This window comes from Macaca thibetana, chromosome 9, assembly GCF_024542745.1.
Source record: "Macaca thibetana thibetana isolate TM-01 chromosome 9, ASM2454274v1, whole genome shotgun sequence".
Classification (NCBI taxonomy): domain Eukaryota; kingdom Metazoa; phylum Chordata; class Mammalia; order Primates; family Cercopithecidae; genus Macaca; species Macaca thibetana.
The window spans coordinates 83,028,829-83,043,934 of NC_065586.1; the positions used below are offsets into that span (position 1 = coordinate 83,028,829).

The 15,106-nt window shown below is 39.3% G+C and overlaps 1 protein-coding gene across 14 annotated transcripts in view; it reads right to left on the reverse strand.

Annotated features, from left to right (window-relative positions):
- SGMS1 (sphingomyelin synthase 1) overlaps nt 1–15,106 on the reverse strand; it is a 312,479-nt gene that overhangs the window by 24,519 nt on the left and 272,854 nt on the right. For all 14 annotated transcript variants that reach the window (XM_050805573.1, XM_050805571.1, XM_050805579.1 and 11 more), the window contains one exon: nt 13,012–13,865. In XM_050805573.1, coding sequence (XP_050661530.1) covers nt 13,012–13,634 — 623 coding nt within the window. In that variant the 5' untranslated portion in view covers nt 13,635–13,865. The remainder of the gene's footprint in view (nt 1–13,011; nt 13,866–15,106) is intronic.

Below are 15,106 nucleotides of genomic sequence, written 5' to 3' on the forward strand. Positions count from 1 at the left end.
TTTCAATGCCCAGACCTGGCCTCCTAGCTCTTTCTGGAAGCTATTAGCTTTTAGAGATAAATAGGACTTGACAACAGTACAGTGGAACTAAGCAACAATTCAAAACTAAGAGGCAATACACAAGGGAGAGCACGTGTAACTAACACAGAATTGGGAGACTCGAATCTCTGGAGCAGTCATGGAAGAGTAATGATTCAGGTCTCTGATTAGTGATTCTAGTTGTAAAACATGAACGGACAGATAATGCATTACTGAGCTGTATCTTTATATAGATGCTAGTTTTACCTTTAACAAAGGCTCACCTGGTGCCCTTGACCACCTCAATCAATTTCCTTAGAAATTAGCTTCCTCATCAGCAAAAGGAAGAAAAAGACATCACTTTCTTATGAATCAGAGAAAGGGGTGACAAAAAAACTGGAAAGGCCATGAAATAGCACTAAGAATAAGCATCAAAATAGTCATATTTTTCTTAATATATAAGGTTGAAAATGAAATAGTTTTGTTTAGAGCCAATGACCACACTACTAAAAAACAAAGTTTCTATTGAGGTATTTCCCCAGGCATGGTATTACCAACAGGAATTGTTTTACCAAAGTTCTCTTATATAACAAGCTCTGTGTCATCTACTTCTTAAAACTACCTGGCAATGCATGGATATGATCCTTATTTTACAGATGGGAAAAGTGAGGTTCAGAGTTTAAGCTGAAATATAAACAAAACAAAAACATTCAGGAAACTGCATCACATTGTGTAACACTGTGTAAGAAATCTCAATTTTGAGTATTTATAGCTGAGCCAACATCCTGTCCCATTTCAGCCACATTTCAAAATCCACTTAATGACTATATTAATAAAGTACTGAAAAAAATTATTCTAGCACACATAGCTATCTAAAATTAAATGTGTTTATTTTTCATTATTTTTTGTAGTCTGTGCCCAGTTAGATTTGCTTATTACCACTTTCCTCGTATGTTAAATCAGTCATTCTGAAATGTCGTTCATTTCTCAACACTCTATCTCACCTGAACATCCACAATGACCTTCTTTCTACCTATTGTCCTTAACACCACTCTTGCCTCCTGCTATGGTCTGAATGCTTGTGTCTCCTTCCCCTCAAATTCCTATGTTGAAACCTAATCACCAGTGATTAGATCACAAGGGCAGGGTCCTCAGGTCTGAATTAGTGCCCTTATAAAATAGATCATAGAGAGGTGGGCTCACCCTTCTGAAATGTGAGGACACAGGGAGAAAGTGCTATTTATGAACCAGGAAATTGGCCCTCACTAGATGCCAATCAGCCTGCACCTTGAGCTTGGACTTCCAGCATCCAGAACCTATAACTCACCCAGTCTACGATATTTTGTTACTGCAGCCTTAACAGACTAAGGTAGCTTCCTAAAATGCATTCTGTTTAGAACTGCCAGAATCATCTATTTTGAAACAGTTAAACAGGTATGTCCCTTAAAGCCTTCCAATGGTCATCAAACTCATTTTAATAAAATCCAAATCTTTTCCCAAGACACTGAGGCCCTATATCTGGCCACCTTCCTCTAGCCTGCCCTCTGGCCACCCTCCCTATCATTCTCCAGGATCTATCTCAGCCCAGTGCCCTTGGTGCTCTTTGAACACAGCTTGCAAAGTCCCTCCTACCTTGAGTAGGATCTCTGTGCCAGCCATTCTCTCTGCCTGGATTCTGCCTTCTCCTGGGACACTTGCCTGTCACTGATACATTCCATTCAAATGTCATCTCTAAGAAAGGTCCCCTACTCTAAGTAAGCCCCTGTTCCTCTCTATCCCATCCTCCTATTTTAATTTCTTTACAGCCCTCCTGAAAACATACTGCACCCCTACGTTCCATATTCTGTGAAGCTAACTCCAAAGAAATTCTAAAATCTGTTTTCCTTAATTCCTCGCTACCAGCACCCGGATTCCCTGGATTGTGACAACTCCCCTCACAGGCTTCTTCAACTACCTTCAACATGACACCTCCTTTTTTTTTTTAAGTCTTTTTTTTTTTTTTTTTTTTGGTGAGATAGGATCTTGCTCTGTCATCCAGGCTGGAGTGCAGCTGCATGATCATGGCTCACTGCAGCCTTAATCCCCCAGGCTCAAGCAATCCTACTGCCTCAGCTTCCCGAGTATCTGGGACCACAGGCGCAGGTCACCATGGCCAGCTAATTTTTAAAAATTTTTCTTTAGAGACAGGGTCTTTCCATATTGCCCAGGCTGGTCTTGCATTCCTGGGCTCAAATGATCCTCCTGCCTCCACCTCCTCTGTCTTCTCTAGATGTGAATCCCACTGCCAGGGGCAAAAAGAGCCACTCATTGTTCCCTAAACACAAACTCAATTTCTTGTTTTTGCCTGCCAGTCTCTTTCTCTGGCCTCTCACATGATTATCTCTGCTATAATCCTATGCATCTACCTCATGGCTTCCAGATGTCCCCAACTGGACAGAGCCACTTCATCCTCCCAATTCCTTCAAATTTCGTTTCTACTGTATGGTATTTTTTAATAGTGAGACAGGCATCACCATTACCAACAAAGGTAATGTCTCATCCCTTTGTGAGAAGACGTTCTTAAGAAGACCTGTGCTTTCTTGTCTTTTAGTCCCAGGGAGACTTATGATGGTACCTGTAATACGACGGCAGTACCAGCAACACTATACAGTTTTGTGCTCTAGAGCTTTACTTCTTATTCTCTCTGAAGTCCTTTTCTACTTCTTCCTACAAATATTTGGTGCTTAAACCCTTTTATATATCTGCCAGAAATACTCTGCCCTGATGTTCACTGTCCCTTCACTCTGCATCCTTTCTCCATTCATATTTTAATTCAAAACACTTGCTGAGATTGCTCCATTATCCAACCAGAACTGCAAACCCCTAGAGACTGGGGCCTGTGAGTTCTGTATGCTTCTCTCTTCTTTCTAGTCTCATTGTCCTGTAAGGCCTTTCCACCCATCACAGCCTCAGGTATCTCAATGGCTATAGACTCCATTTAGGAAAACTCAGGGCTTAATTTAGTACTTTAGAAGAGAAAATTCTAAGGAAACGTTAGTAAAACAAATGAAAGAACAAGACTAAACATGGTAGAACAAACAAAATAATCAAAATAAATACTTGCCTGGGAGATTTAGAACTCATTTAATAATTCTTAGGTACCCATACAGGGTAGATGGCACAGTTCATGAATCAGGAAAAAGAGACATACCTGTGCACCAGTCCAGAAATGTGTCTGTACATATACTATGCATTTTTGCTTTTTAAAATCCAACTCAAAGAAAATTCACACCTTCGCTATTAATTATTTTAACAACATTCCTGTTTAGCATATGCCATTATTCCATTTTACAGAAGGAGAAATTAACGTATGAAGAATTTAAGTACTAGCCTGGGGCCAGAGAGTAAGTCAATGAAAGTGTCACTACAAAACCTAGGTCTTTCTAGACTTTGAATCAGCTGCTCTTTTCGCTAATGAAATTAAAATGTTACTTCCAGAGTTATATACAAGTTGTAACAGGAAGTAAAGAAAAAAATGCTAACCTATAAGACATGAACAAAAACATCAATACTATCTACTTGAGAGAGTTATGTAGAATTAAAATCAAGTATCCTCCAGAAACTGCTAAATAAAACTGTAAACAAAAGGTGTTATATTTCTGTGTTGGTATTTTAGGCTATCAACAAAAATAATATATGTATATATGTGTACATATATGTGTGTACACATTAGTGTATACATAGAATACATTAGTGTACATAGAATACAAATGTGTATACATGTGTGTTTGTGTGTGTGTGTGTATACACACCCAGATCTCTCCTCATTCCTTCCCATCATCAAAACTTATCCACCTTGAATCATATTGTTAGGGGCTTGCTTAGTCACAGCCAGCAGAACTGAACAATTACTGTTTACTCTTGGGCTAAGGGATTATCCTTAAAAGTAACACTGTTATTTTAACAGGGGGTTTCTGAAAACGTAACAGACACATCACCAGCAGTCACTAACATTTATTGAATTCTAGGCACAGTAACTAGCATGTGCAACACATAACAAATTTTAGTGTCTATTAAAATTCACATAATGAATATACATGTGCTATTCTAAACATGGGAAATACAGCAGTGAACAGAGCAGACAAACAGCCTGGCTTGTGGTACCTGTGTTCTAGTGAAAGAGGCAGACAATACACAGGTCAAGAAATAAGTAAAACATAGAGCACGTTAGATAAGTGCTAAAGAGGAAAACAAGTAAGAGTCTCATTAGGGGAAAGGAGGTTAGAACTGGGGGCTAAGTTGGTCAGAGAAGGTCTACCTCTGTATGATGTGTCAACCAGGAGGTTGTGGGAGAAAATTCCAGAGGCTTGTGTGTATCAGTGTTTGTTGATCATCAAGGGAGTACAGGGCATGAGGCCATGAGGTCTGGGAGGACCTCTTAGGTCACCATATGAGGACACTGGCCTTAATGCCCTATGAGGTGGAAGAAGATAAATGTACTTTGACTTACTCTGTCTGCCAAGTTAAAAGGTCATTAAAAGGAAGCAAGACCAGGTAATAACCTAGGTAAGAGATGAAGGTGGTTAGACCTATGGCAGCAATAGAAGTGGTGAGGAAGGTCAGAGGATCACTTGAGCCCAGTAGTTCTAGGCTACAGTGAGCTGTGAGCTATGATCATGCCACTGCCCTCCACCCTGGGGGATGAAGTGAGATCTCATCTCAAAAACAAAACAAAACCCAACACATTTGGGCTGAGCACTGGGAGGAACAGAAATGCCACTGGTGGGCTTGGGAACCAGGAGGATGCCAAGTACTCTGTCAAGTGCGTTGTGCATATCATCTCGTTCAATCCTCAAACAGCTTTACAGAAACCATAATTCTCATTTTGTAGGTAAGGAAACAACGCTACTACAATAGTCAAGTAACTTGGCCAAAGTCACGCAGTCAGCAGGGATCTAAATCAAGAATGATCTTCCAGTGTAAGACTGAGTATAACCACATGCTTCACCACCACAGCCACGTCACTGACAGGCTGGTGGGACTGACAGGATGTGGTGACTTCTAAATCAGATCATGAGTAATTAGACAGACATCCATGATGGTTTGCTGAGAGAAGGAAAACAGACAATCCTTGGGCATGCTGTAAAAGAGAAGGCCAAAATGACACCACTTAAAAATACACGTGTACACACATTACTCATTTATGAGCACATGCAGAAAAATATAAAAAGTTACATGAACCCAAATATGAGCATTGTTTATCTCCAGTGAGATGATAAGTTGGTTTGTTTTTTTGTTTATCCTTATCCTCTAATCTGCCTACAAGTCAAATAGATGGGATTACTAAATTTAGAGAAAAATCTACAATTTCCCTATAATTCCTATGGCTCAGTCCAGTATTTAGGTCATGGGACCTAAAATTGTAAAAATTAGAAAAGGTAGAAGCAAAGAAGACCATCAGTTCACTAACATGAGAATGAGAGACGAGGCACAAAAGTTCACTAACGTGAGAATGAGAGACGAGGCACAATCTGGGACTAAGTCCATCATCGACCCTCTAGAGTGTCCTTCCCCACTCCAAAAAAATGCCCTCGGTAAACAAAAAGATGACAGAGAAGGCATAGCGAGGCCTGCAAGAGGCTAGGAGATCCAGATGATCTGGGAAGAAAAGGGGTCAGAGAAGGTCCCCAGGAAAGGAAAGAAAATGGGATCTCAGCTCAGGCTCTGAGTCTAGATAGATAATAGGTCAGAATCAAGAGAGGAGAGAAAATGTACTAGAAACAGAAAGAAAAAGTATAAGGTTCGGCATGCCTAGTCAGTGGTCTTAAGTGCAGAAAGGTGACTGAAGTTGGTAGCAAATGAAGCTTTGTCAGATTAGTAGTGAGTAGGGCCCATTCCACACTTAGGAGGTTCCAGAGCTACGACAGAGCTAAGGGCATTTTCTACAGTCTACAGGCAATTGCAAAAATGGACGGCTATCAGAGTTGGCAGATCCATCCTGAAACACATGTACGTCTCCCAGATGGAACCCAATACATAAAATTTATAATTTAAAAACTGAACTCATTTGTTTTTATTCTATCTGTCCTATGCATGTGGCATCTACGACACTAAATCTGTTAAAAAAAAAAAATACATCTCCAGAGGACAGGTGCCTATAATACCAGGAAATTTACAGACTGGATGCATATTGAAGAGCCTTCAGTGCCCAAAATATGCCACTGTACGATGCTGGGCAAGTCAATAGCTTCTCCAAGTCTCAATTTTCTTCACTGAGAGAGGAGAATAACACTACTTGTTTTAAGGGTTGATTGTATCAAATGATACAATACACATTAATGCTTATTACTCTAAAATCAGTTGGTTTGGAACCTGCCTCTTGAATAGGATAATAATTTTTGACAACATGGATTAAAAGGAACACAACAAAACAGATTTTGAGTAAGCACATAATTGATGCAGCTACATGTGTGGAGGGAATAGAAAGGAGGGAAAGAGGTAATCCCTGAGCACTTACCTTGCTTCACTGCTGGAGAGAACTATTACAGCTTATCAGGGAATTAAATAATGGGTAAGTATCCAAAAAAGCACCAGTAATATGAGGGAATTTTATCCTGAGTTTCATACATGGATGGAGTTTAGACAACACATTTTCAAAACTGAGATGTCACTCTGAGAACAAATATTTCCCAGACTATAACCCCCATTCAACCGTTTTGCTAGCTGCTATATCCCTAGCACACAGTCTCCAATAATTTCTGGTAAACAACTAAACATAAAAATGTTCTGAAGTTGCATTACAGACTACCATTACAATCTACAGTATAAGGCTAATATATAATAAAGTGAAATGACCTTAAGAAAAGGCTCTTCTGGAACTCAGAAAATAAATTCTATTGAATAGAAACCCCCACTCTCCCCCACTTCATATCAAATGCTCTCTGTATCAAATGCTTTTAAGAACTTCAATCACAACCATCGAAGACATAAAAACAAGAGAAAAATTGTTGACAGTATCTGTGGGTCATAAACTACCTTTGGGAAGCGAGGAGGAGTTAAGTACTTTGATTCAATCAACTTAATAAAGAAACTCTGATGGAATTAAAATAGGGTAAAATGAAAGATAAATGTTAGTGGAGAATCTAGTCTATTGAATAAAACACAAACCAAAAACAATCAGATTAGCATCTGACAAAAGCAACTGCCAATCAGTACAAAGATTATGTCCTTGGAAATTAGATTCCATTCACAGAAGACAGGAAAATGCTATAGATAAAATCTCTTATGTTGGCAGATACCCACTTAACAAATAAGGCCCCACAAAGGTTTAGCAAAGTTTAAAAAACAAAACAAAAAAAAAAAAAGAAAAGAAAAGAAAACTCTTCCCCAAAGTGACCTCCAAACATTAAATACAGAATGCTAGTAAACTTCTAAAAATCCATCCTAGTTCTCTCAGCATACAATCCCAGAAAAGCCACACTGGAAAGTTGTACCTGTTCCTTCCTGCAGGATTAACAAAGCCCCTAGAAACAGTTCTAAAACTTGATGTCATGGCAGGTCCCAAGCAGGATCTGTGGTCATCATTTTTCTTCTTTACTTCCTTCCCTTTTGGCATGGGATCAATTTTCAGAGAAAATTGTCACCCACTAAGTGACCATTTCCATTTCACCAGCCTCACTACAAATCAATGCGACTGTTTATGCTAGAATGTTTTACCGCTGAGTTCTCTCTACCCCTGACCTCAACCCATAACCCAACTGTCCAATGGTTTCTTTTCTTTCTTCAGATCTTTTCACCACCAACCGACTCATATACCCTGTGACATTTAATTTCTCCTTATGCAACTGTCTTATGCTATTCCTTTTAGGCAAATGTCTGACCCAAAAGAAGCTATGGTAGAAAACACATATCACGATACACACCTGACTTGACTTTGCTCTGAAATAAAATATATTCAAACAAAGTTGGAGATTTCCCCAAATTAGTAAATGCTATTTCCCCACTAAATTCCATATACAAATCAGGGATTCACAGAGACCCCCAAAAACCTCATATCAGAAAGATACTGCAACAGGAGTCAGCCCTGTCATTATAAAAGATGAGACGCTCTAAGTGTCACAGCTTCTAGAAAGAGTTCGGCCCTTCTCATTACCCTTCCACAAAATGTATCACTAAACAAATGTTAACTGAATCTAAGTCATGATCATCTTCTACCTGGACTACTGCAATAACTTTTTTTTTTTTTTTTTTTTTTTGAGAGTTTCACTCGTTGCTCAGGTAGGAGTGCAATGGCGCGAGCTCAGCTCACCGCAACCTCCATGCCCTGGGTTCAAGCGATTCTCCTGCCTCAGCCTCCCGAGTAGCTGGGATTACAGGCAAGTGCCATCACGCTGGCTAACTTTGTATTTTTAGTAAAGATGGGGTTTCTCCACATTGGTGAGGCTGGTCTCGAACTCCCGACCTCAGGTGATCCGCTTGCCTCCGCCTCCCAAAGTGCTGGGATTAGAGTGCCACGCCCAGCCTGCAATGGCATCTCAACCAGGCCCCCTGCTTCAACTCTTGCTTCCCTAATCTCTGTAACGCAGCCACATTCTTTTAAACGCCAGTTTCATTCTTTTAAAACACCAGGTTTTTCGTATCCTTCTCCCCAATGACTTACTGCCACACTTGAAATAAAATCCCAACTCCTTATCCATCCACAGCCCACAAGGCTAACACCTCACTGACCTCCTGCATCAGGGTTCTCTCCCAGCTAACTCAGCCACATGGGCCCTTGACCATTCCTCAGGTAAGTGCCAGAACTCTGCACTTCCTGTGTCTCCTGCATCAACTACTCTTCCCAAACACATGCATGGTATTGTCTCATTTAATTTAGATGTCTGCTCAACCATCATCTAATCAGAGGACTCTGCTTTCCGATCAGTCTAAAATACCAGCCTCTCCCCCACTCTCTCCAACACTCGCTAGTCCTTTGTACTGCTTTTTCTCCATCACACTAGCCAATATCATGTATTCATTTACTGCCTCCCTTACACTGGCCAGAATATAAGCTTCACGAAAGCATTGAGATCCTTTGCTCAGTGCAGCATCCCCAGGGCCTCTCAGTGCCTGGAATATGGTATACTGCTCAATAAATACTAGATGAATGAATGAATGAATTTTAGGTGAGCACTTTCTATGTGCTAGGCACTGGGATAGAAAGGTGAATGATGAATAGAATCTAGTTCTTCCCCTTGAGGAACTTACAATTTAGCAATGAAGGAGACATATATACAACTAATAGAATGAAATGTGATATGGGCTTAACGTGTTTGAGGAAAACTGTGGAGTGGAGTAGCTAGAGATAAGGCAGAAGAGATTGGGACCAGATGCTGAGGGCCCTTGAGCTTCAGGCTAAGGAGCTGTTTCTCCATCTGGGCACCCACTATGGAGTTCTAAATAGAAATGGAAAGAAGAGATGGATCTAAAATTAGAACCAAAAGAACTTAGTGACTATCTGGATAAAAGGAACTGAGGAGTTCTAGGTTTCTAGGAAATGCCACTGGCCAGAGAGAAGGAAGAAAAAGTTGGAAGAAAAATATAGTAAATCTGGTTTTACGTAAGTTGAGTTTGAGGAACCTATGACCACTACACTAAGTCATAATTTATCTGGTGACTTGGAAACTCTGTAGTCCTGCTCCTTGGCTAAGAAAGCCACTTCCTCAGGTGTTCACCATGTCCCAGTAGAGCTGAGCCACACGTATCACACATAGGTGCCACTGTGTTAGCCATGATTTAGCCATGCATGAAAAATTCTTACATCTTCAGCCTTCATCAAATCTGTAAGTTTAATATGTTCTTTATCATGCTTTCTTAAAACAAGGGATACCTGTTTTGCAGTGAAGTCTGACACAAATGCAGAGATTTCCCAGGATTTTTTCCTAGTCAGTGGCTTGAAAGTCCAATTCTAAATGGGGAGACAACATTATTTACAATTTTAAAAACCAAAAATGTTCTCAAGGATAGGCATTATTGTTGCTTTCCATTTTGAGAGGTTATGGAAATCCCATGTGGATTTATGTATATATATAAACATATATTCATACAGATATGCAGGGGAGACATTAAGAATGAAAGGAGGAAAAAATTTAAGTACAAAAAAAATCAAAACCTATGTTTAATAGTAAAGGACAATTGTTTACAACATAAAGATAGAACCAAATGTCACAATGTCACAAATTCAAGATTAAGATTTTCCAGCACCTCAAACATTTGGTTAAACGGATTTTTTGTTGTTGTTGGGATTTTTTGGCCAAATTCCAGTGATCTCATTTCTTAAGTGATCCTCCATAGTTTCATCCCATGATTCTTCTCTAAAAAGTAGAAGATACCGAAATAAGAAGGAAGGACTGATTTTTTAAGGGATCCAGGACTTTTAAAATCAAAGTAGAAGTATCCTGTTGGGAATTACTGGCCAAACAGGCTTAATTTGGAGAAGTCATATAAAACAAGCTCCTAAGTGGCACACCTCCTAGTGGAGATTGGGGATGGGGTCAACACTCAGAAGAGTCAAGTACAAAAAGAGGGAGAAGTTAACTCTCTGCTAAGAATATCCCATAAACAGAAGGATCAATTTCTCCGAAATGCCAGATAAATAAAACTGCTATATTGCAATAACCAAATAACTAGAAACAAAGGGTTCCTCTGACACTACAAAAGATTTTAACCTTCTCTATGAGAGCCAGGAAAAGGTAGTTTATCCATCTTCACTGCTTGATATGTCATCTGTATGTTTCTTCCTACCTCCTACCTCCTACCTGTCTGGTGGGCCAAATACACTGAAGTGAGGTCACAAGGAGAGAGACAGGAAGCCAGCAATGGACCCCAGTAGAAGGACAGGGTGGACGATGCTTAGGATGATCATGACAACTCTGCTTTCATTTCCCACATCCCTACCCCACCAGAGGTGAAAATTAGAAAGGACTTAGTTGGATGCATTCTGGACACAAACGCTCTGAAGCTAATAAAATTCAAAGATAATTGGCCCATCCAATTATGTTAGAATCAAATAAAATGTAGTTGTATATGACAACAGAAATCATCTAGACTGAGACGCCATTATTTTGTGAGAAAAACAAGGCTCCTGAGATGTAAGGATCCACCCAAACCACTCAGCAAGTTGGACATACCTGAGGCCAGATCCCAGGCTGCCTGGGTTCCAGCACTGAGTTAATTTTGTCAAATCAACTGGCTTCTTGCTTTGAGCAATTTAAATATATAAATGACTACAGTATTGGCAATAAGTACCAGGAAAACACAAAATCATAAAGCTTAAAGAGAAACAGATTTGAGGAAAACTCCCTGTTGGGAAAATTGTAATTATTAATATACTTCAAGAAAATTAGTTTTATGGTTAAGAGGATACTTTATAAGAATAAAATTACTTAAAAGTCACAGTTCTGTGAAAGATTCAGATTTGCAACTGTTAAGATTTACTCAAAGTTATATTCTGGGGCAGTAAATTATTTGCTTGAATATAAAAATTTTGACAAAAAAACCGGAAAAGCAGCAAACTTACAAAAACAAAACAACAAACATCAGGGAAAACCCAGGAAGCATAATTTGAGTTGACCTTGCCTTTGCACAGTACTGGCATTTTGTTCCAATGGGATTTTAGGAAAAAAGTTTAAAAGTCAAAAAGGCAAAAGCAGAACTAAAGTTTGGCAGCAAAAATAATACACTTAATAAACTCCAAGCATCTTGTATTTCTAAAGCCTATTCCTATTTATTATCCTCTTAAAACTAAAGGAACAACAACAACAAAAAGGTCTTCCACCAAATTAAATGCAGCCCAGACCATCAATTCTATTTCAGATTCACCTTGAACTCTAGGACTGTCAATCTGTCTGTAAATAAACACTGATCAGTTAAATGGCTTTCTTTATACCAGTTAAGACCGTCCATTCCTGGGAAAGTGTCAGGAACTGCTTTTATTTCAATTTGCAGGTATATAATTTATCAGGTTCAAAAAACAAGAGTCCTTATAAAACATACTAGGAAAAACCTTATCATTTCTGTCAAAGAACATTCAGCATGAACTCTCGGTGTGCATTTTGTTTTCTTGCTGTAAGATGAATTCCTTAATATTTAACCACGTGGGGGATCATGAAACACATTCCACCGGACAGAAACTCAGCTCTTTAACAAACCAATTTCCAACCCTCATTCATGGAAACCATAAGGTGTTCCTTTAACTAAGGAGAAGATCAAACATCAGTGAAGGGACAATGTAGGCAACCCAAGTAAATAGCCTGTCTGAGGGGGTCCATGCTGAGTTTACAGCTTCGGATGTGAAAGCCACCTTGGATACACCTGAAACTAAGTGGGAGTTGCCTACTTAACACTCTGAGAAATTTGAATGGAACAATCACATGTTGCTTTAAGTAGTAGTAGTAGAAGGTGGGAATCCATTTAGGTCCATCCACATCCCACGTACCCAAAGTCATACCCTGAGGGTATTGTTTTCCCAACAACCCAAGCCACTCTGGAGGAGGTGTTCTGAATTCTGTGTGAAACATCTTTAAATATATATTGCTAAGGCTCCAGATATCTGACTCTGTGTGGGAAAAGCTATGCAGCCAATTTATAGTGCTTAGGCCAACTGTCATTTATTTAATGGGTTAGTAACACCAACCAAGACTAGGTGGTTGATCTGTTGTTCAATAGCCTGTACTGTGTGAAGATGTCTGAGAGTTTTCTTTCTTATCAAGTGAAAACAGAGCATCATCTCTAACGGTCTTATTCATCATTCTGTATGAATCTTGCATAAAAGAGGCAACGAACAGCATTTTCTTTTAAAGCTTCCAGACAGTAAGTTAGTCCAACAGGGTATGTGTTTAAAAAAAAAAAAAAAAAAAAAAAAAATTAGAATGTTTTGATCCCAACAAGTTGAGAAATTTCATTTATAAATAATAATTAGATGTTTGGAGTGCAAATCCCATAATCATTGAATCTTAGAGCTTTTACTTGACTTACTTGTATTTTAAGAGCAGCCACTGAATTAACCAGAGTCCTACAAGGATCATGCCATTAATTTCACAAATAGAAAAGGCCCACTGCACCCGGTTAAAATGGTCAAAAAATGTGTCCGGTAGTGGAGGCTGCACCTCCTTAGGAGGTACTCGTTCATGGACGACCGAGATCATCACTGTGGTGAGAACAAAACAGGAAAGTGCGTAAAGAAAGGCCAGAAAAGTCTTGCCCCACTCCATGGGGTACTGAGAGCGCTCCAGTTCTGGCATGGGGATCTTTATCATCTCTTTCCTATACCCATTTGGCATCCCGTTGGGTTTAATCTTGATGCTGAAGCTGCCATCGGGGGTGGGGATGTCTACGCCAATGTTGAGGTGCCCGTTGGCATGGCCGTTCTTGTGTGCTTCCAAATGGTGCTCCATTTTCAGGGTTTCTATCATGTCCAGGAGCCGCTGCCCGTTGTCAGAGGAGACTCGGCACAAAGGGGGTTTTTTGAAATCCTCTTGGGTTAGGTTGATCAAGTCCTGGCCTGTGAAATGCTCCAGAGGCTCACAGTATTCTGGCATAGCATTCTCCAGCAGCCAGTCTGCCACCTTCTTGGGTGACCAATAAACCACTTCCTTCATTGTACTGGCAGACAGCAGGCAGTCCCCAGCTCACTCTTGGCAGGTCAGCAGTCACTGTTCCGACAGGGCAGGACACTGTCCTGCCTCGGCGCGTTCATCCTGTGGGGCCTCATGAGCAGAGACTTGTTTGGCAAGATGGTCAGGGCAGTTTTTAAACACCTCATGTAGCTGTCCAGGGTTCCTGAGTGCCCAAGCATTAATTCACCTCATTTCTGAGCAGGATTCTTCCTTCTGTGAAAGCAAGAGAAGATATCAAGATACTGTACTTCCAAATTACCCCTCTCAAAATGCAAAGCCTTATATACATAAGGAAAGTAGAAAACCAGTTATTGGTAAACTTAATAGTTTTCAAACTTATTCATTTCAGGGACCACTGATTTCCTGGTTATTAGTCTTCTGTGACACATATTAAATTGGATCTGAAAATGGATGTTGTCAAAGGAGACTATTTTATATAATTTCCAATGGTCTATTTTCTAAGAAGCAATTTGGCAGTGCTTTGGACACTTTTCAACCTGGTCAAGAGACCAGGTATTCTCTTTGTCCTTACATGCTTCCTGAGATAATTTAAAAGAATAAAATATATTTGCTTACTCTACCTTGTGAAGAATGTTTAAAAACATACATTAACATACAGCAACTCATAGAATTGCTGAGCTTCAAAATCAACTGGTTTAATTCTTTTTTCAAAAAAAAAAAAAATCAGTGATTCCCCTCTTCCATATGTGCTTAAGTCCCAAATGTATAAAAGATCTACAAATGCCGCTGCTTGGGTTGAAGCACAGCTTCATTTACAAATGAAGAATCTGAATTCTAGAAATGTCAAGAAACCTGCCCATGGCCAAGTAGCAGTCGGCATAGAAGAGTTACAAGTTAAGTTTCTGAGTTCTAGTTCAGTGGATGTACTTATTAAAATACTTTACTATGTGAAAATAACCAAATGCATATCTGTAGGGAAGATTCTAAAGTAGGATTCAAAATTTTATAAATTTGTGCATAAACAGAAACATACATGTATAACGTGTATATATAATACATATAACTGTAATTATGGCTAACTATGGTACACAGGCTGAGAATCCCTAATGCTAAAATTCAAAATCCAAAATGCTCCAAAATCCTAAACTTTTTGAGAACTGACATGATACTCAAAGAAAATGCTCATTGGAGCATTTCAGATTTTTGGATCGGGATGCTCAACTGAGTGCATCCTGGAAATATTCCAAAGTATCCCCAAGATTGAAATCCAGAACATTTCTGGTCCCAAGCATTTTGGATAAGGGATATTCAACTTACATAATATTGTATAAAACAACTGGAAAGAAATATATCACATATTAACTGGAGTTATATTTAATGATGGTTCTGTAGGTATTTTCTACTTTTCTCCACCTATTTTTCTTTAATAAGCATATATTACTTTTATAACAATCATACAAAATGAAAAACAAGAAAAGTTAAAAATAAGAGAC